This window comes from Rattus norvegicus, chromosome 9 (genome assembly GCF_021556685.1).
Source record: "Rattus norvegicus strain SHRSP/BbbUtx chromosome 9, alternate assembly SHRSP_T2T, whole genome shotgun sequence".
Lineage (NCBI taxonomy): Eukaryota > Metazoa > Chordata > Mammalia > Rodentia > Muridae > Rattus > Rattus norvegicus.
Genome location: NC_141542.1, coordinates 118,724,135 through 118,749,851, shown reverse-complemented (window position 1 = coordinate 118,749,851; position 25,717 = coordinate 118,724,135). Strand labels below are relative to the sequence as shown.

At 41.3% G+C, this 25,717-nt stretch overlaps 1 protein-coding gene and 1 long non-coding RNA gene across 11 annotated transcripts in view; both read right to left on the bottom strand.

Moving 5' to 3' along the window:
* The window catches only part of Fer (FER tyrosine kinase), a 308,103-nt gene that overhangs the window by 167,811 nt on the left and 114,575 nt on the right, over positions 1-25,717 (bottom strand). For 6 of the 10 annotated variants that reach the window (XM_087565634.1, XM_087565633.1, NM_001106928.1 and 3 more), the window contains 2 exon segments: positions 10,531-10,623; positions 2,305-2,508 (listed from right to left, as the gene is read on the bottom strand). In XM_087565634.1, coding sequence (XP_087421760.1) covers positions 2,305-2,508; positions 10,531-10,623 — 297 coding nt within the window. 10 annotated transcript variants of the gene reach the window in all.
* On the bottom strand, positions 20,608-24,990 carry LOC148003876 (uncharacterized). Its single transcript, XR_015629794.1, has 2 exons — positions 22,818-24,990; positions 20,608-22,766 (listed from the first exon to the last, which is right to left on the bottom strand). It is a non-coding gene; the product is annotated as an uncharacterized LOC148003876 (long non-coding RNA).

The following is a 25,717-nucleotide window of genomic DNA, read 5'->3' as shown; positions in this document are numbered from 1 at the left end:
AGGCTCTCACTATGAGAATGGGAACATCTGCCGAGTTCTGTAAGATTCAGTGTAATGTACGTCCATTCTCGCTTATCTTACATTTCTCATCTGCTGCCTTTAGTGGCAGTTTCCTCGGGAAATGTTCCATTCCCATGCATTAACACTGCTTCCAGGGTCTTCCTGTGTTGGGCTCCAGCTTCACAGAGATCGGAAAGGGGCCTTCATCTTTCTTGTTGTTGTTGTTGTTGTTGTTTAATTCTTAAAAGACACTGTTTTGTGACATAATCTGTCCTGGAAAAAGCTCAGTGCACGGCAGTTGAGTGGATGGCTTAGTCGGTGGTCGCTGGACGAATGCTCTATAACGTCTCCACCCCATGTGTCCAGGATATGGGTCAACTCCGCTGCTCCTCTGCTAGCTTTTCTGGTTAGATTCTGATCTAGTCAGGGATGAATGTTCAGTGTTGGATTCTGCTATTGTTACGTTCCGTCCTTCCTTTATGATTTATTAGTACCTTTTTAATATATTCAACTAACTGCTAATTTCACATATCAAATATTACTTCTGTGTTGTTGCTGGCTCATATGTTTAGTTCTAACATAATACTCAGTAAGCATATTCTGAATGAATGAATGAATGAATGAACAAGAGAATAAACAATGCCATTATATAAAGATTTCCACCAAAATTTTATTTTAAAATATGCTTTTATCTTTAATTCATCACTGCCCATTAATCTAAGTTTCATGGCTCAATCAGTCAACCCTAAGTTCACACTTGTATGTATACAAGTTTCTAAGTCACTAAAATCCTATAGGCTTTGCTTATTGTGGTTGTGGTTAATCTTTCTGTAGGTACCTAGTATTAGCCTTGTGCCTTGACATAAACTAAAGCTGTGGACAGGCATTTTTCAGATGTGAGCAATTTCAAATAATGGACTGAAAAATAACAAATGCAGGCAACAATTCATTTGCCAAAAGCACTGACACTATAAATTTCTCAGTAAGTAAAGGGGAAAATGTCTAAATTACTATTCATCTATTTAGTGCCTAATAATGCCAGTGTACTATGGAGAGGCTTGGCAATGCTGAGGCCTATGAGAGTGCTCAGTGGGTGGGGCCTATGAGAAGGCTCAGTGGGTGGGGCCTATGAGATGGCTCAGTGGGTGGGGCCTATGAGAGGGCTCAGTGGGTGGGGCCTATGAGTGGGCTCAGTGGGTGGGGCCTATGAGAGGGCTCAGTGGGTGGGGCCTATGAGAGGGCTCAGTGGGTGGGGCCTATGAGAGGGCTCAGTGGGTGGGGCCTATGAGAGGGCTCAGTGGGTGGGGCCTATGAGAGGGCTCAGTGGGTGGGGCCTATGAGAGGGCTCAGTGGGTGGGGCCTATGAGAGGGCTCAGTGGGTGGGGCCTATGAGAGGGCTCAGTGGGTGGGGCCTATGAGAGGGCTCAGTGGGTGGGGCCTATGAGAGGGCTCAGTGGGTGGGGCCTATGAGAGGGCTCAGTGGGTGGGGCCTATGAGAGGGCTCAGTGGGTGGGGCCTATGAGAGGGCTCAGTGGGTGGGGCCTATGAGAGGGCTCAGTGGGTGAGTATGCTTACTGCTTGCTGCAAAAGCCTGGCAGACTGGGTCTGACTCCCCAGAGCCAAAGAGTTAGAGAGAAGTGACTCTGGTGAGCTGTCATGTGACCTGCACGCATGTGAAAAGCAGCACTGCCCTGTCCCCACACATCACAAACGCACACAATGATCATAAGTAAGTCATTAAGTAACTTAAATTTTTAAAACTTCCAAAAGTATTAGCTTTGGAATAAATAATGTGAATATACTGTTTATATTTATCATTTTCTATTTACTGCTTATTAAAGTCAACAGATATTAAAGAAAAATAGAAAAAACAGTAATAGTAAATCATAAATAAATTAAGTCCTCTTGAATTGAAGACTTTCCTTAATGCTACTCAACAAAATAGATTATAGTTTGAAACTAGTTAAAGAGGTACACAGCTCATAACCTTAAATTTTACTACTGGAAAGAAAATACAGGGTATTTCCCTTACTTTTGTTTTTAACTTAAAATACTTTAGTACTCAAATTCAACGTTTTAGAGATTTCCATTTAAATTTAACTTTATTAACTTTTTAATGATATTTTCTCAGTAAGATCAATATTTCAGTCAGTTTCAGAGCATTATGTCTATGGAGTTACTGCAGAGTTAATGTTAAACTTAAGAGTGTGGAAAGCAATTCTCATAAGCCATCCACCAGTATATTTCAAGTCTACCACAATGGATTACGTCAATGTATACGTATGAACTAGACTGGACACGTACATCAACAAACTGTATGATAAAGTGCCTCCTTTGTCCGTCAGAATATACAGAAAGGACATATTCACCAGGTTTCCCATGGCTCTCTCGCACCAGGAAGTCTCCCTGCTGCTTCAGCAGTTCTTGTGCCTCTATCCTGGGGATGGCACCGTGGTACCAGTCATGCTCCGCCAGGGGCTTCTCACCCACAGAGATCACGTCAGAGAGCTGCTAAACAAATATTTAAACAAAAGTTATAAAAAAACATATTTTTCCTAGTAAAATTCTTTGCAAGTACTTTGTATATATGTTCTGCCTTTATCAGTCAATTAAAAATTAAATGATAATTCTGACATTTTCATAATTATTTTTAACAAATGTTTCCTGGAGTATGAGGACTGAAGTTTAGCACAAGTAACTATCCTTTGATACTTTCTTTCTATCATGCACAGGGACATTAGCATTTCAGGTCAACAGTCCTAATCTTATTCCCATTATCATAAAATAAATTTATTTAATAATATTGACCAATCAGAAAAATTATGAAAGAATATTTCCAAGTAATTTCTAACAAACACACTGAACATGGTTTGCATTGACTTGATTAACAGACTGTGCTCCATGCATAACAACAGGTAGGAAAGGGTCTCGGGCTCAGCCCGAAGCCACCTCACTGAGCTCCTCATGCCCACTCCTCTACTGTACCTCTGTTAGCCATTACTCTGCCACATGGCCACTCATGGCTTTGCAAAGCAATGGCAGATAAAGCCCTGGGAGAGACAGCATCAAAGGAACTCAGCAGCACGCAAACACGACGCATGCAGAGGCAAGTGTAAGCCATGAACACAGAAGAAAAGCAAGTCACCTATGGCTTTAGGGGCAGACGCTCATATCAAATAGCTGACATAATAAGAGTGAACTACACGGCCTTCAAAGCCCTGAACCTACAGAAGGTGCGATCATACATGCTACAATCACAATGAGTTTTCTCGTGCTCTACTCCCATGGGAACTACACAAACTAAATTGGAGTATTTACACAAATTATTATAGTTCTTGGAATACGCACTGGTGATCCTCATGAAAAGAAATAACTTGGAAATAATGAAGATTAATAATAAAGTTATATTTTGGATCTAAAATTTCCTCCAAAAGCCCTGTGTTGAAGACTCTGTCCTCAGAACACAGTGGGTTGGGTGAAAGTAAAGAAGTCAGACCATCTGGTGGCAGGGCCTTGGAAGGACTCCCGCCTCCTTCACACACGGTAAGAGCCAAGTGTGTACTCCCAGCAGTGACTCCAAACAAGCCGTTCCTCCTCAGCGGCATTTACCTCAGCACTTTACTACAGCGAAAGGAAGCTGACAGCACAATAAAGAAAAGGCAAACACATGCATCATCATTTACGGACTGATATTATGAATCTTATTATGGTAACTAGGTAGTAAGTAAAAGATGGTTTTAAAGATAGCCTTCACTCATCTATATCACTGAAAAGGTTTGAAATATTCTAAGTCCAACATACTACTATCCAAAGTTCATCTGTCTGGTAAAAAAAAAAAAAATGTCCTAAATAAGCCTCAAGAAGATCACACTTTTTGTGGTTATTCTTCCATTTATGACAGCTATAATTTTAAATTATGAACCCAATGTGGCAATTTTTCATTAGCCATTTTTTAGTTTTAGTACTAACAATAATGAAAATAATGACATACAGCAAGCCAACCACCGGGAAGCAAGACAGCAGATGCTACATTTGAAAGGGGATGTGCTTCCTGCCCAAAGCTCTTGGTGAACTGATACCAAGAGCTCGTCGTTTTTAAAGAAGGTAATCAAAAATGTTGATATTTCTTTCCCATATTCATCACAATATATCTAAATATAGTAGTCTAAGATTTTTACTGTAGTAGAAAGCTATTTCTAAGTCTCTCCAACAACAAAGCACCCAAAGGTGAAGAATTCAAAAACCTCCTTCTCAAAGGGTCTTCCTAACAGGACAGTGACCCAAAGCAAGGACACCACAGTCTGTTCTCCTGCCAGTTAGCCAATCAGCCACCACAACTGTCATTTACTCAGGCCTGGAGGAATATGGAGTGCTTGGTAAGTCTGGAACAAATACCGAAGAAGTTACCAATGGATTTGAAGATAACTATTATGGGAGGAAATTATCTTCAGAAAATATCTACCAGGTTTGTACTTTGTCTTTTGTGTGTAAGAAAATATATATATTTTATTGATAAAATGGGCCCCAATATCAATGACAGCACATTTTCACCAGTTGACGTGATCACTAGTAACTTTACATCACATATTTCACCTACAACTGTGAGGAGATTGCTGCAATCATCAGTGTGTAGCCAGACTTCCATATTGAATATGGGAGTGTAGCATGGTCTGTTTCTTATTTCAGACATTTGAAGAAATACATGAAAAACACACCGATTTGGTTTCATACAATAAAAATTGTACAAAATTAACTTTAATAAGTCCTCCTTGAAAATGATGTATAAGTAATTCAAAATCTGCCACTCAGAGAATAAATTTGATGTTCCTTAACACGACTGTACAGAAGAAATTAGCATATGGCTACGATATAACACAAAATATTTATAGTTCCTTGTTACTTGTTTCTTAACACTTTAGAACCTGAAAAAAGGTAGATTAAAACCTTAATAATAGAAGACAAGTGGTATTTAAATTTGTATAAGTGGTATAATATTGACTTTTAACTTGTTATGGGAGTTATAGGTTACTTTTCTAGATATAAAGATGAACACAGAAAACTGCATGAGAATAGTAACACCCCTACACCCTCCCACCCCCATCCCCCACAAGTCTGATACTGTAACTGATAACATCTCTATCCCCAACACCACTGATGATGGAAGGCTCATATTAGGATTCTAATACTGGAACTGATAAATACCTTAAACGCAGCTGTAATATAGTTTTCAAGAAAAAATGCCAGTAAAACATATTTACATTATGATTCTATATAAAAAGAAGGGTGTGTGTGTCCATGTCCGTGTGTGTGTGTGTGTGTGTGTGTGTGACCAAATTCTGATTCAAATATTTCTAGAATTAAAATAATACCTATGTCAATACAGTGCAGAAAAATGACTTTTAAAGAGACAGGATTGATTAGTTTAAATTTTTTTCTTTATTTGAATTAGAGAGCAATAACTTGGATCAAGACTTCTATGAACCAGAAGGTAAAGAATGTTTTTCAAAGAGGAACATTATATAGTCCACAAACAGGAATTACCGTTCACGGCAGCTGTAACATAGAACTAGGAGGCTGCTCAGCAGGCATTGCGACAATCCTATATAGAAGGAGTGTGGAGAAAGGGCATTACTCTTGACATGGCTGGAACAGGTCTCGCTAACTTTAATTGGTTCGAAAGCTTTCCAATTCAAACTAATGAATATGGTTGCCAGGATGCTGCCCAACACCTCTGTCATTGGCTTCAGAAGCTGAGTCTGGGAAACACTTCTCAATGCATAATGACAGCCTTGGGAAGACAGAAAGACACTGAAGGTGGAGCTGGTCCCAGGCTCTGGGGTACTAATGATGTGTTACTTTGTGGCTCCCTTCATATGCTGAAAGAGCACTGGCTTGGAGCTGATACAATGTTAAACCACCACCATAAGCTCAGTACATGGGATGTATCAAACACAAAGTTAAATGCTAGTTTGTCTATCAGCTAATTATCTCATGTCCTTCCTTCCATCAATATCTAAATGTCCCACCAGCCCCTCTTTAAGGGGTTCACAATTTTACCATTAGTTAAAAGCATGCAAACTAATGGGTATGCCAGTTAGGAGTGCAGTTACATTCATTTCATTTCCTATGTGGGCTTGCTTTACTGTATCTAAAATTAAGCATTAAAACTCTAATTTTAAATAAAGAAATAGTGATTTGCTGCAGATTTCTAAGTATTTTAGACAAGTATGCCTCTAGATGGAGAAGACTGAATCTGGACCTGTACCCAGGTCAAGGTGCACACAAGAGTCAGCTGCGAGCGTGAAGAGCACACAGGATGTGCATCACAGTAACATCAAAACCACAAGATGAATGGTGCTCACCGTCGGAATTAGGAACTGGAAGAATGGCGAAGAACAGACAAAGGAAAACCATTTGTACAGTGCATGTACAGTAAGAGTCCTGCTCCCCCCAAAACACACAACCCAACTGCTAAGAAAGCCAAGCTGTGGCTGTGGGTACAGTTCAGTGCTCAGCAACCAGGCATGAGCATCTGCGCTCAATCAGCAGAGCCTCAAAAAAAGAGCACACAAACAAACTTGAAGGGCACACATGACGTAGGTCGGCAGAGTAGCTGCAATGGCAGACAAGCTTCCTGGCCAGATCGATATGAAGATGAACTTTCATAAAATAAAAATTTTTGTAAGAATAAAATAGTGTTTAGATGAATTAATAATTTTACAGGATTTCTGGTTTGGTTTACATAGTTTTAAGAAGTCAGGATAATTGATAACACGTTTAAGGAGATGACTTAAGCTGTTTTGACAGAAAGATGTAATAAAGTTGGGATTAAAGAGTAGACTGTGCCCCTCCTGTAGAACAGTGAGCCCTGCATAGGAGAGAAAGGGGCAGTGAGCTCTCATGTGTTATGAGCATGGAGAGAAAAATTGGCTTGGGACAAGTTAATGATCAAAGAAAACATCCATTCCAGGTTGGGTCTGAGTTGTTGAATCTTGTGATCTAGGAATGTAGCCACTGGTTTTGGTGGGCACCATGAAAAGACAGGGTTATGAATACAGAGCAAATAATGCTGAGTATAAGAATAGAGAATAGATGCTTAGCCAGTTTAGCTGAACAAGACTTCAGATGCTTAGCCAGTTTAGCTGAACAAGACTTCAAAAGAAAGACTTAAGATAGATGATGATCTGTTTCTTGGCAAATACAAATTGTTGTCAGCTAAGCATAGGGAAGTTTGGTACTATAGGCTGGCTTGCTTAGTCACTGACAAAAGAATTATGGCTTTGGGGCTACAATGAACTCATGGAGAGAAAGATAGATGAAAAATGTTTAGTTAGGTATGAATTTCAAAAGATATATACATAATCAATAATCCTGTTGCAATTTCCTTTTGTATAATGATTTTAATCTGTTTTTTGAAGAATTTGTTTTGTGGTGATTGTTTTTTGAGTTTTCCTGTGGTTATGAGGTAATTTTTTCTTACATAGAGAACTATCTTGGATGGTATAAGAAAGATATAAGAAAAACTGAAGTTGTTGGAGCCTGCTTGTTGAAACATATGTGTGCATATGTGAAGAGGCTAGAGCTTGCCATCCACCCCAAACATGTGTGCATATGTAGAGAGGGTGGAGCTTGCCATTGGAGCTCTGCTCCATCCATCCTCAAAAGTGCATGTATGTGTATGTATGTAAAATGGTTGGAGCCTTGTCGCATCCAGCCAACATGTGAATGTGTCTGCATGTATGTATACATATGTATGTATATGTGCATACATGTATGTGTGCCTGCATGCACATGTGTGTGTGAAGTTGTTGGCACTTGCTCACTGCTGTGTGGCTGCTTTACACAGTCACCGACCCCATATCCCTTCTTTGGATTACTGAACACATTGTTGGAGTTAGTCTTCCACAGTATGCAGCCATTTAGCATATGAAGAACACTTACTATTGTTACTCATTAAAAAAATTCAAATAAAACGACAATGACAAAGCACAGTAACTCCATGATTGAATAAAACAACAACAATAAAACAAAACAAAAGCCCAGGCTACATACAGAGAAACCTTTCTCAAAAACCAGAACACAAAAAAAACAGAATATTTAAAGTAGATAGATCAGACAGACAGACAGACAGACAGATAGAATAAAGTTAAAAAACAGGAGAGCAGCAAGCACTGACAGTGATGTGAGAAAGCAGCAGCCCTCAGATACAGACTGAGGTTAGAAATGGAGATGTCGTTCTCAGTGTGGAAAGCAGAATTACTGTATGACCCAGTAATTCTACTACTAGGTATATAGGAGGGAGGGAGGGAGGGAGGGAGGGAGAGAGAGAGAGAGAGAGAGAGAGAGAGAGAGAGAGAGAGAGAGAGAGAGAGAGAGAGAGAGGGAGGGAGAGAGGGAGAGGGAGAGAGAGAGAGAGAAGGAGAAGGAGAAGGAGAAGGAGAAGAAGAAGAAGAAGAAGAAGAAGAAGAAGAAGAAGAAGAAGAAGAAGAAGAAGAAGAAGAAGAAGAAGAAGAAGAAGAAGAGAGAGAGAGTTTATGTCCACAGAATGAAAAGCATCCACAGTAGCATTCTTCATACAAGTCCAAACGATGAAAGTCGTGTCATAAGCACTTATGATGATGTGCTTTCGTGTGATGATAAAGCCCAGGCTGAGATGATGAATAAACAATGTGAAAATCTATGCAATGAAAGAGCATCCGCCTACAAAGAGGTAAATACTGCCACATGGGAAACATGAATAAACCTTGAAAGGAGTATAGTAAGAGAAGGAAGAGGAACATAAAAACCTGTTGCTATGGGATCCTGTGCATGTGAAAGGCCCGGCAAGAGGCATATTCACAGGATAAAAATATCAGGAGACAGGGGTGAGGGGGACTGAGGCTGTCTTCTAGGGGTGTGGAGGACTCTTCTGGGGACTAACCACCCCAGCATGCTGTGGTAATTATTGTTGCGTGTGGAACAGGAACTGGGCAGTGGGGTGGGGTGGTAGATGGAGACAGAGTCCAGGACAATGCCTTCAATTCAGTGTGCAGACCAGCATCAACGTGCAGGTCTAACTTTATAATTCCACTGTTACATACAGCTCTTTAGTCGACTGGGGGATGTGCTGTGTTCAAGGGCAAATCAGGTGCAGCACGTGCTGTTTAGCAGAGTCTGCCCCGTCTGTCCATGAGCCCGTAGGGGAGGGTCCAATCCCCATGGAGATTTCTGTGAAGGAGCCACCACCCTGGCCTCTGATCCTCTGTGCTGTCTCACTGGAGGCTGGGAGCCATGGCAGATTATGCACTGTGGATCCATAAAGTGGATTAGACTCTTCAGGGAGTCACAGAAGCCTGTGGTCCCTCACCCTGTCCCACTTCCTCCTGCACCAGGTGTATGTCCACACCCCCCACAGATGCGTAACACAGCAAACACGCTGAAGCCTTGGTGAATATGTGAGGACATGAATTTTACATCTTGTGAAGTTTATCACAAGGAAACAAACCATGTACTAATGTGGCTGGTATATAAAGGCTTTTCTGTTTAAGAAAAGATATCATCTAACATAATCAAACATCTTTAAATTATGATCAAATTGTCTCTAAATAGCGATTCATTTTTGGATTCCTGGGCTTATCACGTGCAATAATCACATTCATATTACAACTCGAGCCCTCAGTCAGCGTGTGCTTGGAAGGGAGCAGGCAGACTCAACAGGAAAGAGCAGCAAAAGTGGTCGCTTGGGGTATTTCATGCTTGAACACACAGATGTTAAAATAGATAATTCATATTCTACTATGCTCTACCATGACAAGCCAAACTGAATCTATTAATCTTGTAATGATTAATCTAACAAACAAATTACTTTCATTATCAAATGTCCTTTACAATGGAAATATGAGCTAACATATTTCAAGAACACAGGTACAGGAGTAGCTATTTTAAAAGTGTTGTTTCCCTAATGCTGTTTACACTATGCCTTTAGTAAGGTTCCAAAGTCACAGAGAGCCCATAATTGCATACATGCAGCACAAGGGACCTGGAACACACTGTTCCCTTTACCCATGTTTGTACAGCAATTTCAGTTACGGCGACACAGCATGGCCTGGCATCAGCTCACATCTCAGTGGAAGTTAGAATGGTACATTATTTTGAAAAAGCCTTCATCACAGTATGCTGTGAAAAATTTTCTACTTTACCAATACTTGATACAGTCACTATCTTACTGCGCCTAGTAAATTTTATGACAATGGAATATATATAGAAAATGTGTGTATAAACCATTCAATACCACTACCTATACTTTCCACCATCCAGTAGAGGCCTCAGACTACCCATGGACAATAATGGAGGCCCTATTGCACAAAAGCTATTTCTACCATCCCTATGAAAATTTTACCTGGGGGTATACTATATTCATATGTAAACAGAGTCCTGTGTACCCAAAAAGTTGGATCTGACTCAAGTTTTCTGTTTGTAAACATAAACTTATAATCGGAAAGAAGCAAGACAGTGGTCACTACGAGGCAGCACCCAGTTAACCCCACTTACCGTTGAAGAGCCGAGGACCGACTTTGGAGACTTAATTATTCCAGCAATTGAATGACGAATAGACTCAAATTTGGATAGCCTCTCCTTTCTTTCCTGGAAGTGATAAGAAGCAGCCATCAGTAGCAGCAAACCACTGAGTGTTTACATCTTTCTGTTTGGATATTTGTTCATGGCTCAGTTTTCTAACTACGTCAAACATAAACTTCCGGGCATAACCAACATATGTAAACTTAGAGCATTCTGCTCCTCCGGCTCCTCAATATATCTCTTTATTTGGAAAGAAAAAGAAAAGTCATAAGTATGAAGGAAAGTCAAAGAAGAGCAATTAATTATTAAATAACAGGTATGCAAAGGAAGAGACGCAGCGCTAAGAAGGAGCTCTGTGAAGCTCTAAGAGACTCTGAAGAAAACAAAAACAAAACACACTTGTGAGTTTTCAGCAAGAAAACATTAGAGGGAAAAGAAAAGAACCTTGTCAATCATGTAAGGACGTGAATATTGTAAGCTGAGCTGAGTCTCCACGGGACTCGCTTGACAGGATCACGATGGCAGTGACCACAGGGAAGGATGGTCAGGTATATTTCTGAATATCCCATATCACAACAGAGAACAACCTTCTAAGTCTTAAAACCTTCAGGTCTACTCTAGCAATGCAGATGAATGGAGCGAGTAAAAGCAGCAGGACTGAGAAGGAGGAGGAGCACAAGGAGTAGACGGGCTGGGAAGAGTGCACACATCTGTGTGGAAGAACTGGCTGGCAGGCCAGGACGGCCTCATGACTCAGCCGCACAACACTGGCCATCGGGTGCCCTGAGACCCACTCAGCAGGAAACCTCCCAGTCACAGCAACTCTGCCTTTCTGCTCACTCCCTCACCAACCGCCTGTGTCCAGGTCCACTCTGCTGTCTACGCTGCCGGTATTGAACCTGCTGTCCCTCTCTACTTGCCTACCCACAGCTTTTGCTTCTCCTAAGAGCAGCAGGCCAAGTGTTCTAACCAGTCTATAACAATATTAATATTCAACATCTGGAACAACTTAAAATAATCTAACAGAATAAGTAAGGTAATTTCTCCGTTTTCAACATTACTGTGCTAACTTAGGGTTTCATGTACATCATGAATGAAACTGAAAAAAATAGCACGAGCCTTGCTCAGAGTCACGAGTGAGGAGGAGCAGCACTTGAAGATACACGTGCTTTATGTAATGTACTTTAGGGCAACACATCATTCCCACTGTATAAACGATGACCCCTTTAGGAATTCGAGGACCTGCTCTATAACTTTAACCCAAACATGAGATACAGATATTAAAAAAAAAAAAGTCATGCTAGAAGGACTGAGACAAAGAACGCTGAAACACAAAACTGTAGCAACCTTTTGAGACGCATGTCTGTGCTTCCTTGTTAGTTTTACATCTCCTTCTGATGTTTGCTGAGTCCGCAGCAGTGGAAACTGATTGAAGGAAGAGAAACTAGAGCCAGACAAGGGCGGACTGGTGGGGAGTCCAGCCCGGGGGGGGGGGGGGGGGGGGGGGGGGGGCTGTGTGCGGGATGGCGCAGAGCACAGGGAGCGGAGAACGCTGCCGTTTCCACTCCCACAGAAACCTGCGCTTTCTTCCCTTCCTTTCTGCAAGGTCTGTCTGCTCTGAGCAGCTGGAGAGGTCACCTTGGTGCGACAGCCACCGACAGAAACATGCAATGAAAATGCTAATTCACCAGTATGCAATGACAGTGTCACAGAAACAGCAGCGGCGCTCTCCTGTGCCTGTACGCTTTCTTCCCCCGGGCAGCTTCTTCATGAGCACACTGGAGTGTCCTCCGCAGGGCGAGCACTAAGAACATGCAAGTAAAGTGGCATGGGGGAAGCAGGACCCAAAACTATCATTTTTCTTCAAATAAGGTTTAAAAAATGTGCAGGGGAAAATTTTAAGTAATAGAAAACATTTTTTGTACATGAAATGATTATGTGTATTCATGTGTGATCATGTGTATTTGTGTGTATTCATGTGTATTTGTGTGTGTTCATGTGTATTCATATGTATTTGTCTGTGTTCGTGTGTATTCATGTGTATTTGTGTGTGTTCATATGTATTCATATATTCATGACTTACCCTAGTTATGTTTGCAGCACCGACCCTAGAAAAGGAAGCCTTTCATCAAAACTCTGACATTCCCTCAAGGGTTAATACTAGGATTACACCACATAAGTAAATCAGGTATGAGATGAAAATGACTTCAATCGTATCTTGGGTATTCCAAGCTTTTGGGCTAATATCCACTTATCAGTGAGTGCATACCATGTGTGTTTTTCTGTGATTGGGTTACCTCACTCAGGATGATATTTCCTAGTTCCATCCATTTGCCTATGAATGTCATGAAGTCATTGTTTTTGGTAGCTGAGTAGTATTCCATTGTGTAAATGTACCACATTTTCTGTATCCATTCCTCTGTTGAAGGACATCTGGCCTTCTTAGAAGAGGGAACGAAATACTCATGGAAGGAAATTCAGGGACAATAAATGGAGAAAAGACTGAAGAAAAGGTCAGCAAGAGACTGCCCCACCTGGGGATCCATCCCTTATGCAGCCATCAAACTCAGTCACTATTGCTGATGCCAAGAAGTGTTTGCTGACAGGAGCCTCCTGGAGGCTCTACCACAGTCTTACTGATACAGATGAGGATGCTTGCAGCTAACCATCAGACTGAGCATGGGGACCCCAATGGAGGAGTTAGAGAAAGGACTTAAGGAGCCAAAGGGGTTTGCAACCCCATAGGAAGAAGAACAATATTGACCAACCAGACCCCTCAGAGCTCCTGGGGACTAAACCACCAACCAAAGAATACACACTAGGGGGGGAGACCCATGGCTCCAGTCACATATGTAGTAGAGGATGGCATTGTCTGGCATCAATAAGAAGTCCTTTGGTCCTGTGAAGGTTCTTTTCCCCAGTGTAGGGGAATGCCAGGGTGCTGAGGTGGGGGTGGGTGGGTGGGAGGCGGAGCATCCTCATAGAAGCAGGGGGAGGAGGATGGGAGAGGGGGAAACAGGAAAGGGGATAACATTTGAAATGTGAATGCATAAACTATCCAATTAAAAAAGAGAAATGTAAATAAATAAAATAACTAACAAAAAGGAAAATAATTTAAGAAAGAAAGAGAGAGAAAGAGAGAAAGAAAATGACTTTGAAACCCATTTCCTGGCATTAAATCACAAAATACAAGGATACAGTTTGCACAAGCAGGCTTTCTAAAGTTGAAAGGCACTATTTAAATGGACTGATTTAAAACTGTATTAACAACCACCTTACAGTTTATAGACAAGCGATTGAAGTGTAAATGGGGTTTACAAACTGCTCCAGCCAGCGTCTGCTCACTTGGTGTCCAGATTTCCAGGAATGAAACATCAAATTCATTTGCCAAGCTCCTGTCTATGTAATACCCAATATCACCTTTAAATTACAGTTTATCAATAATATAACAGACTGCTGAATTTACTGACAAGCCGATTTTTACAGGCAAGAATTAAATGGCCATTTAAAAAATTACTAAAAATTAAAAAAAAATCATTTCCAAAGGCATCATGATGTGTGTGCGTGTGTCAGGATGCTGGTGCAAGTACCAGTGTGCTCACTCACCCGCCTCAAAAGAGGACAAGATAGAGAGCTTGCTCAATAGAGGACAGGAGGGCAGATCACCTGGCAAAGTGACAGCTCCTCCCAGTGGAGGAAAACAGGGAGGAGCGGTACTATGAAAACACATCTCATGTTAGGAAGATTCTGAAAATACAACCTTGACGGCCAGTTCCACCTGCAGAATTAGTTTCACATTTCGTTTAAGAATAGTTTTTCATAGTGTGAAATTAAGTAAGTAAATGAAATCAGATCTTGATCTGCCCTGGGTCACGGTCACACACGTACACATGCACACACACACACTTCAATATTGACTTTAACCACTGTTGAATTTAATTTTTAAAAGTAGCCATTTAAGTTAAGAGGCTACCTTTTAAATCAGTCACCATAGACACAATGTCCCTGACCGCATCTACACAACTGTATGCGCACACATATAACTAGACCGCTTCATATTAACTATGAACATACCTGTTGTTACACATTACTGATATATTTAACCTCTACAGGAAACACTAGCTACATTTCCTAAAGTGTAGTCATAACCTTCTACGTATGACGCAAGGTCTGCAGCAGGAATGCCACCGGTAGCCTGCTGAAGTATGAACAGAAGCACAAAGGGCAAGAACTAAGGCTCTGTGAAATCACAGCCCACACCAAATGGCTATCTGGCTGCTGCGGTGAGTGATAACACCAAAACCACACAACAGTTCTCCAAGCAAGGCCCTGTGGAGAGCTACGGTAGGAAAGATAAGGCTCTCCCACTGAGGGGAGGGAGACTGTCCAGACATCTGCCCAGGTGGCCGTGCTGTTCTCAGTCTCCCCAGCAGTGAGAGGGGAGGCTCTAGACCAGAAAAATTCCTGCTCCCAAGACTCCTCTCCCCGCCACTGTGATGCACCAATTCTGATATAAAGCATGAACACTGGCAGCCACAGTCACTGCCACAAAGGTCAGTCCTATTCCGTCCCCAGAGGCCCTCAGCATAGGACACGGGGAGAAGAAAAGTCAACTCTCGAAGTAGCTATGGAGACACACTTTTGTTCATAATAAGACATTAAAATAGTAATCTAATATTGTTTCCTACAGTCCAATCTCATATATTCTTTGAAGAGGCAGCCTGCAGTGAGGAACAGTCGAACCTGAATACTCAAAGATTCAAGAGGAAGATGAAGATGGCTGTTCTAGCACATCGAGCTGAAGGCCATCAGGTGAAGCAGCCATGGCGCTGCAGGGATGATGCTGAGAAGCCACCGTGGGAACATTATACCATAGAGAGGATTGCCGGGAAAGTGTGACGTCACAGACGACTCCACACGTAAAGAAAATACTGCAGACATCAGAGCATCCTTTCAGAGGAATGAACTTACACATAAACAATCAACTCAGTCTTCTGCTGCCATGGATTTTTCTCGGGAGAATGAAAAGTACAAGACTTTTTGCTTCAGCCAGGGTTTAGAATTCAAGTATTAAGAGTGTCAGGATGGCTTGTTCTAACTGAAGGCGCTCATGTACTCAGGGCCTGGTTACCGAGTTAAGGGTGCTATGCTGTCCTCTGATGCTTGAATATTAAGAATTTTTTTAAAAGAAACATAGCTAACACTATGCATAACACTTGCTAAGTAAAGTTTATCATATCCCCAAAACTAAATTAAGGCACAGATGGATAAAGAAAAAGTGTAATTTTTTTTTAAGAAGGACCTTGTTGCTCTGGGCATGGAGAGCCAAGCTGTAAAATGTTATAAATCATCTTTCCTTGTTAATTCCATGTCACCAGTGTAAACTGATGCCTGAGAAAACATGGCTGCAAGACGCTCCCTTCCTCCTTACCATCGGATACAGCTCAAGCTCTGGATGCTTTCTGCAAATCTGGAGCCCAATCACTGAGGAGGATGAAGATTCTTCAAGACTGTATTTAGAATGAACAGGACATATAGTACAGATAGAGGGTAGAAACAAAGATTGCCACATGGCTCTCTGTCTGTCTCCATGTGCAGAGCCCAGAGTGTCAGCACTGGTGACTCAGAGTCACCAGATGGGATGAGGATTTGCTCCTGCTCTGGTAAGCTCAGTTTTCCTCATCACAGCCTCACATAGGAATGCCACTGCCAGAAACTCTGTCTGCACTCGGCCTATTCACTCCTCCGCCCCCAACACTCTGGAGAAAGGACGCAGAGGAGATGCATTTCAAGCCCCTTCCTGAGGAGTAAACCGCTGGCCCCATAACTTAAGTGTCGCTGACTTTGCTAAGTGTGAATTTGTTTTTAAATATATTATTATGAATTAACTTCTCTAGATTCAGTGTAATCAAGATATTGTTTTTAAAACATCCAAGGGACATACTAACACAATAAATTCTATTACTTCCCTAATGGAACAATGAAACAAAGAGCACAGAATACTGAGAACAGACTGCGGCACAGTCACACGGGAGCTCAGAGTCCAGTCCTCCTTGAACTCAGGTAGAAGCGGTTGTGAGTCACCATGTGGACGCTGGAAACACAACCCAGGTTCTCTGCCAGAGCACTGAATGCTCTTAACTATCACACTAGCTGCCCATCACCCTCATCCCTCATCTTCATGTTTTGGGGAAATTATTTTCCATACTGTCCCAAGCTGGGGCTACAGCTCAGTGGTAGGGAACTTTCCTACTATGCACGAGGTGCTGAGTTTAGTCACCACGAAATGAACAAATACCAACTGGCCAACACCGAAAATGTAAAAACAGAACAAAATGGCTGAGCACTCCAAAAGGAGGGGCAGACAGAGTGGGTTACGGCCTCAGAGACACAAGAGGAGACTAGTTTTCCATAAACATCAAAGAAGAAAAATATCCATCCTTCCAGTGACTAAGGGGTCAGAGAACTCTGTGAAGTGCCAGGGTTTCTCAAACTTAGAACAAAGGAAACCTTTGGGGGCTAAGGCCTGGAGGCAGACCAGGAGAGGGCAGTCCTTCAGGTATCTGCATATTCTTTATAGCACACTATAAGAATACACACTTCCAGCTCCTCCACTTACACTAAAACAATATTCTGTCCCCCCCCCTTTTTTTTTAATTCGGTATGTTTTATTTACATTTTAAGTGTTATTCCCCTTGCCAGTTTCCCAACCATAAACCCCCTATCTCTTCCCCTCCCCCTACTTCTATAAGGGTATTCTCCCTCTCCAGCCTCCCCACCCTGACATTCCCCTACACTGTGGGGGGTGGGAGGGCAGCCTTGGCAGGATCAAGGGCTTCTCCTCCCATTGGTGCTCAACAAGGCCATCCTCTGCTACATATGCAGCTGGAGCCATGGGTCTGTCCATGTATACTCTTTAGGTAGTGGTTTAGTCCCTAGGAGCTCTGGATGGTGGTATTGTTGTTCTTATGGAGTTGTAAAGTCCTTCAGCTCCTTCAATCCTTTCTCTAATTCCTCCAATGGGAACCCTGTTCTCAGTTCAATGGATTGCTGCTAGCATTCGCTTCTGTATTTGTCACGCTCTGGCTGAGCCTCTCAGGAAACAGCTCTATCAGGCTTCTGTCAGCATGCCCTTCTTGGTTTCATCAATATTGTCTAGTTTTGGTGGCTGTATATATATGGGCTGGATCCCCAGATGGGGCAGGCTCTGAATGGCCATTCCTTCAATCTCTGCTCCAAACTTTGTCTCTACATCCCCTCCTATGAATATCTTCATTCCTTCTTTTAATAAGACTGAAGCATCTGAACTTTAGTTGTTCTTCTTGAGCTTCATGTGATTTGTGGATTGTATCTTGGGTAATTCAAGCTTTTGGGCTAATATCCACTTATCAGTGAGTACACACCATGTATGATTTTTTGTGATTGGGTAAACACACTCAGGATGATATTTTCTAGTTCCATCCATTTGCCTAAGAATTTCATCAAGTCATTGTTTTTAATAGCTAAGTAGTACTCCAATGTGTACCACATTTTCTGTATCCATTCCTCTGTTAAAAGGCATCTTGGTTCTTTCCAGCTTCTGGCAATTTTTTAAATAAGGCTGCTATGAAGATAGTGGAGCATGTGTCTTTGTTTTATGTTGGAGCATCATTTGGGTATATGCCCAGGAGTGGTATAGCTGGGTCCTCAGGTAGTGGAATGTCCAATTTTCTGAGAAACCTCCAGACTGATTTCCAGAGTGGTTGTACCAGCTTGCAACCCCACCAACAGTGGAGAAGTGTTCCTCTTTCTCCACATCCTCACCAGCATTTGTTGTCACCTGAACTTTTGATCTTAGCCATTCTGACTGGTGTGAGGTGGAATCTCAGGGTTGTTTTGATGTGCACTTCCTTGATGACTAAGGATATTGAACATTTCTCTAGGTGCTTCTCAGCCATTAGATATTCCTCAATTGAGAATTGTTTGTTTAGCTCTGTAGCCCATTTTTAATAGGATTATTTGGCTCTTTGGAATCTAACTTATTGAGTTCTTTGTATATGTTGGATATTAGCCCACAGTATATAAGATTGGTAAAGATCTTTTCCCAATCTGTGGGTTGCAGTTTTGTCCTAATGACAGTATCCTTTGCCTTACAGAAGCTTTGCAGTTTTATGAGTTTCCATTTGTCGACTCTTGATCTTAGAGCATAAGCCATTGGTGTTTTGTTCAGGAAAATTTCCCCTGTGCCCATGTGCTCCAGGCTCTTGCCTACTTTCTCTCCTATTAGTTTGAGGTACACCTGGTTTTATGTGGAGGTCCTTGATCCACTTGGACTTAAGCTTTGTACATGGTGATAAGAAAGGATCAATCTACATTCTTCTACATGCTGATCTCTGGTTGAACCAGCACCATTTGTTGAAAATGCTATCTTTTTTCCACTGGATGGTTTTAGCTCCTTTGTCAAAGATCAAGTGACCATAGGTGTTTGGGTTCATTTCTGGGTCTTCAATTCTATTCCATTGATCTACCTCCCTGTCTCTGTACCAATGCCATATAGTTTTTAATCACTATTGCTCTGTAACACTGCTTGAGGTCAGAGATGGTGATTCCTCCAGATATTTTTTTATTGTTGAGGATAGTTTTCACTATCCTGGATTTTTTTTTTTATTCCAAATGAATTTGCAAATTGCTCTCTCTAGCTCTATGAAGAACTGAGTTAGAATTTTGATGGGGATTGCATTGGATCTGAAGATTGCTTTTGGCAAAATGGCCATTTTTACTATATTAATCCTGCCAATCCATGAGCATGGGAGGTCTTTCCATCTTCTGAGATGATCTTCACATTCTTTCTTCAGAGACTTGAAGTTCTTGTCATACAGATCTTTCACTTGCTTGGTTAAAGTCGCACCTAGGTATTTTATGTTACTTGTGACTATTGTGAAGGATGTTGTTTCCCTAATTTCTTTCTCAGCCTGTTTATCCTTTGAATAGAGGAAAGTTACTGATTTACTTGAGTTAATTTTATACCCAGCCCACTTTGCCAAAAGTTGTTTATCAGGTTTAATAGTTCTCTTGTGGAACTTTTGGGGCCACTTAAATATACTATCATATCATCTGCAAATAGTAATATTTTGACTTCTTCCTTTCTAATATGTATGGCTTTGACCTCCTTTTGTTGTTTAATTGATAAGTAGGGAGAGAGTGGGCAGCCTTGCTAGTCTCTGGTTTTAGTGGAATTGTTTCAAGTTTCTCTCCATTTAGGTTAATGTTGGCTACTGGTTTGCTGTATATGGCTTTTACTATGTTTAGGTATGGACCTTGAATTCCTGATCTTTCCAAGACTTTTAACATAAAGGGGTGGTGAATTTTGTTAAATGCTTTCTCAGCATCTAATGAGATGATCGTGCAGTTTTTTTCTTTGAGTTTGTTTAAATAGTAGATTACGTTGATGGATTTCCATATATTGAACCATTCCTGCATCCCTGGGATGAAGTCTACTTGATCATGATGGATGATCATTTTGATGTGTTCTTGGATTTGGCTTGTGAGAATTTTATTGAGTATTTTTGCATTGATACTCATAAGGGAAATTGGTCTGCAGTTCTCTTTCTTTGTTGAACCTTGTGTGGTTTAGGTATAAGTGTCATTTTGGCTTCATAGAATGAGTTGGGCAATGTTCCTTCTGTTTCTATTTTTGTGGAATAGTTTGGACAGTATTGGTATGAGGTCTTCTATGACGGTCTGATAGAATTCTGCACAAAACCCATCTGGTCCTGGGCTCTTTTTGGTTGGGAGGCGTTTAATAACTGCTTCTATTTCTTTAGGAGTTATGGGACCGTTTAGATGGTTTGTCTGATCCTGATTTGACTTTGGTACCTGGTATTTGTCTAGGAAATTGTCCATTTCCTCCAGATTTTCCAATTTTGTTGAATATAGGCTTTTGTAGTAGGATCTGATGATTTTTTTAATTTCCTCAGATTCTGTTGTTATATCTCCCTTTTCATTCTGATTTTGTTAACTTGGATACACTCTCAAAGAACCAGCTCCTGGTTTTGATGATTCTTTGCATAGTTCTTTTTTTTTTTTTTTTCCTCTTGGCTGATTTCAGCCCTGAGTTTGATTATTTCCTGCCGTCTACTCCTCTTGGGTATATTTGCTTCTTTTTGTTCTAGAGCTTTTAGATGTGCTGTCAAACTGCTAATGTATGCCTTCTCCAGTTTCTTTTCAATTCTCAAAAGTCTTTAATTTCTTTCTTTCTTTCTTTCTTCCTTGACCAATTTATCATTGAGTAGAGCGTTGTTCAACTTCCATGTATATGTGAGCTTTCTGTCATTTTTGTTGTTATTGAAGGTCAGCCTTAGTCTGTGGTGATCTGACAGGATGCATGGGATTATTTCAGTCTTCCTGTATCTGTTGAGGACTGTTTTGTGACCAATTATATGGTTAATTTTCTTGATGACAGGCATACTGATTGGTACTTCATTTCTCAAGGATAAGTTCACTAAATGTGAAATTCAGTGATAAGAATTTTTTTTTAGAGCACAGTCTTTTTTTTTTTGTTCTTTTTTTCGGAGCTGGGGATCGAACCCAGGGCCTTGCGCTTGCTAGGCAAGCGCTCTACCGCTGAGCTAAATCCCCAACCCCGAGCACAGTCTTTTGACCTTCATTGTTTATAGTAAGCAGTCACCTATAATACACACAATCTCTCCCTTATACATAATGTTTTTCTTCTCTATTTTTAATTGATATGGTATGAGTAAACATAAACTTATTCACAAACATGCAGAGTAATGTTGAAGAAGGGAGGGAGGGAAGCAGGGAAGAGCTGCAGCTTGAAGACCAGGCTAATTCTACTCTGCTGCTCTTTGGCCTCACTGCCCTGTCCCCTCTCTTACTCCAGCTGCCTGCATTCCACCCTCTGGGATAAATGCTGACCACAGTCTACATGCTTCCGTGTTGTCTGCTGTATTCTGCCTCCCTCCTCCATCAGCACACCTTACATCTCTCTGACTTCCCCTCTTTGTCTGCTGTTATTAACAAGCCCTTCTCGTGACTCTCAGCTCTCATGTACTTTCCAACAATGCTATTTTGATAGCAATATACTGCTGCTGAAACGCTCCATCTTTCTATACCCAGTGTCCATCCTTTGTACTGGATCCACTGGTCTTTTTGTAAGAGCTATATTTAATGTACCATCTGGTCATTTCACTATCTGGGTCAACTCTTGTCTGTCCGTGGTATAAATAATGAATTACAAGCCTTTTGAGTGTGTCATATAATCTTGCATTATTGCCAGGAAACTTGCATAAAAGAACAGGAGTCTGAATTCAATATTTACCTAGAAAAACAGCACATCTATTCACTGTCCTTGCTATCAAACTTGTCGTGTTACAGCAAGTTACTAAGCCTGGTGGAGATCAGTTGAAGTTTTAGTTTGAACCAGTGACAGTCCGTTACACACATCACAAAGGAGATGTCTTTCAGACTCAAGTACCTACTTCGAGGGGTCACAGCACCGTGCACCACCAGCTCACAGGTAAGGAGATCAGAGGGAGGGGAGGCACTGCAGAAATACTCTTGACCCACTCAGAGGACCCTTCCAGTTCTAATCTGTCACGTGGGCCTTGTTGGTCAAAACCTTGTTGGGCATCATGTATTCATACAGTGTGACCCAGGATGGCAGTCCTTAAACACCTCTCTCATTAAAGGCTTCTTCATTACAAACAGGTTCATACAGGTCTCTCCTATCGCATGTTATTGAGAATCACCTGGTCTCTGCAGCTCTCTGTAGCTAGTAACATTTGCATATACTCAGTCACCTATCAGTCACCATTTCACTGGGGTCACTTTTGGTCTTTGGCAGAGACCAAAAAAACATTAATTTACCAAACCCAGCTTTCATTTTGAGAATATCATTTGAAGACATATAGCCAAGGTTAGAAACTATATGCTCAGCAGACACTTTAAAGGATTAAAGGCCAAGCAGGAATGGAGGCATTCATGTAACCCCAGCACTAGGGACATAAGGCAGGAGGATGAAGAGTTGGAAGGCTGCCTAGAATACCTAGTGAGACCTTAAGAAAAAGTTAAAAGGACAAATGCTTCATCAGTTTTGGGTTCTGTTATTTTAATTTTTTTAAATTGCTGTTAATATTGTCTTTGTGGGTACGAAGACTCTTCCTTTACACCGTGTTTACTGCAGATGCCCCACAATGACACTATGAAGACTACTAAGTCCATGTCTCCTTTTTGTAGCCCCACAATGACACTATGAAGACTACTAAGTCCATGTCTCCTTTTTGTAAAGGTTTAAGTTTCCGGCTTTACCAGAGTGTCTCCGGGGCAGAGCTGTTTAGTGTTCTGGTACAGGCCAGGGACCAATAATCCTCTCATTCAGCTCCTCCTGCTGCTTCCAACTAATAACGAGAACATTTGGAACTTCAAGGCCACAGTCAAGATTTTATTCATTAGAACAGAATCAGAAAGAGTAAAACGTAAAAGAAAATCCTAAGACAATCAAGCAACCAAAACAATAAATTTAAATTAAGAAAGGGGTTGGTTTTAGTTTTTACTGCTATTATCAGCTAACAACATTCAACCAAGAGATGTCGTTCAGAAAAAAACTCAAATGAGCTCCCATCCCTGACCAAGAAAATATCTGATAACTGTACGCAACGCAAAAAATCTTTCCAATAGAGTTTCACTGGTCATATAAACATAATTCTGGTCAGGTCTCATACTTGGCAATAAATGACGAACACAAAATGAACGCAGTTTTAATCTTTGTTTCATAATGCTGGTTTGGGGTTTTTTTTTTTTAAACTCTAACTGGCCTCTTTCATCATTGTTTCATTGTTTGTGCTTTTATTGATGGGCGTGTATATGTTATATGTCTCTCTCTCTCTCTCTCTCTCTCTCTCTCTCTCTCTGTGTGTTTCTTGTGCTATTTCTTCTTTTCATTCTGGTTTGTTTGATAATTTTGCTTGTTTGTTTTCTGAAGAAAGAGAGAAGGTATGGTGTTGGAAGGGTAGGGAGGTTAGGAGGACCTGGGATAGTATGAACAAAAGGCTAATGTAAACACGAAATATTATATGAAAAATATTTTCAGTAAAACAAGTGCAGCACAGAGCTGAAGAAGAGAAGGAAGAACTTGGCCACGCTCTTCTCCCTCTCAGCCACTGAGAGAGCTGGTCACTCTCTGGGACAGTGTTATCTCCTGCCTAAGACCCTGAGAACTGATTCAGTACAACAGAGGGAGAGCTCCCAAGCAGGAACAGAGCAATTGTTGATGGCACGTTTGAGCTTCTCATGGATCCAGACATGAGAGTAGATGAACTCTGCTCTAAGTGGCTGACATGGGAGGCTGTTATGTCAGCACTAACTAACTCAGCATGCTTCCGTGGGATGTGCATTTGTCACTATAGAGTTCCTATAAGTAATTCCAGATGTATGCTCACACTATTACAGATGCCAAGAACCAGCCTACGTGTCCACCAGTAGATGAGTGGATAAGGAGAATGGGGGTAAAGCGTTCACTACACAAACATGAGAAACTAATGTCAGCTGCCCACACTCAGGCGTGACAATTCCACCTGTAATCTACAAACTGCTGGGGAGCAGACCTGGGAAAGGCCCTGGCCAACTGGCCTAACAAAACTAGCAAGACATTCAAAAGCTGTAACAAAGGGGTGGCAGGCAAGGCAGGTGACAGGCAGAAGGCACCCAATGTCAAATAGACATGTATTTTTCCACAAAGAATTCTCAATATTTTCTACACATTTTGTTGCAGTTCATTGAGTGATTTTAGACAATCAAAAGCTTAACTTAAAATGTCTTTATAAGGAATTATATTGCCACTAGAGAAAAGTCTTCTTATCTCTTCTAAGAGCAATGCAGAAATGAAATGACAACTGAGCAGCCGTCCTTCATGAGCTGGCCACCTCCTGAGGAACAGGAGCCAGGCGCCGTCAGGACTCCTGCCTTCTGGAGGGGAGAACTGCTCTGTGAGCACTGCAGCACAGAGGCAGCCATGCGAGCAAACAGAGCCAATAAAACTTCATTTAGTGACAAGGAATTTTTATATTTCATAGTATATTTTTCTTTTGATTTTTATAAACATATAAAATAGTAAAAATAATTCATAGTTGATAGCCATCTCCAAATAGGTCTGGTTTGATACATGGACCATGATATTCTACCCAGTAATATATCTTTTAAATTATATAGTCTCTAGCACAGACACTGTATTAGGAATGATTATGAAAGCAGATGTAGAAATCAGACTAAGGTTTAACTCTCAGCCTACACAACCTTGGCCAAGCAGCCTATCCTCACTCTGCACCGACTCTCTTTTGTGTGGTCTGAGAATCATACTAGCAGTGACTTTTGGAAGGTAGAGTATGCTAAACCAGACTGTAGCAAGGTTCACACGGGACACAAAAAGGGACTAGTAATACTCTGGGCATCCAAGAACTGGTAAATCCTATTGGCATATGAGTGACTACCATTCTGCCGACGTCACAGCCATGACACAGGAGAATTTCCATCAGTTAAAAATATCAGTTATTATATACAGCACCTGTGACCATGCCGTTGTTTGTTGAGGGTGGAGGGATGCAAATGCTAATAGAGTCAGACGCCAAGACGAGACTACCGCACATTATCCAATGTCAACTTCCCTCAGAAGATGGCAGACAGAAGAAGAGAAGAGGTGAGGCTATGAGGAAGGAACAATGGCTGTGCTCTGTGTGGGAGGCGAAGACAGCTAGGATCCCAGCGGCCACCAGAGGCTGAGAGAAGAAGGAGCAGGCTCCCTGCAGACAGAAGGAAGCAGCAGCCTAGGGCAGTGCTTCCTCATCTGCACACGACAGAGGAATTCTGTTCTCTGTCAAGTCTGTAGTAATGTGCTATGCTGTCAAGAACACTGATACAAGGTGACAAAAAATAATCAGTTCACATTTGTCTTAGAAAGCAATCACTGACTATACAAAAAAAGCCGCCTTTTAAATAAATCAAAATATTTGGTCAAATATGACATTATTCTCACAAGTCATACAATTTGTTCTACACAACAAAATTAAAGTATGTGTGTGTCACTTTGTACAGTTTGTCTTTCATTTCCTATCCAAATTTTAGAAACTCATCTCTAACTGAAATAACACCTTGCCTCAAAATTTACTGC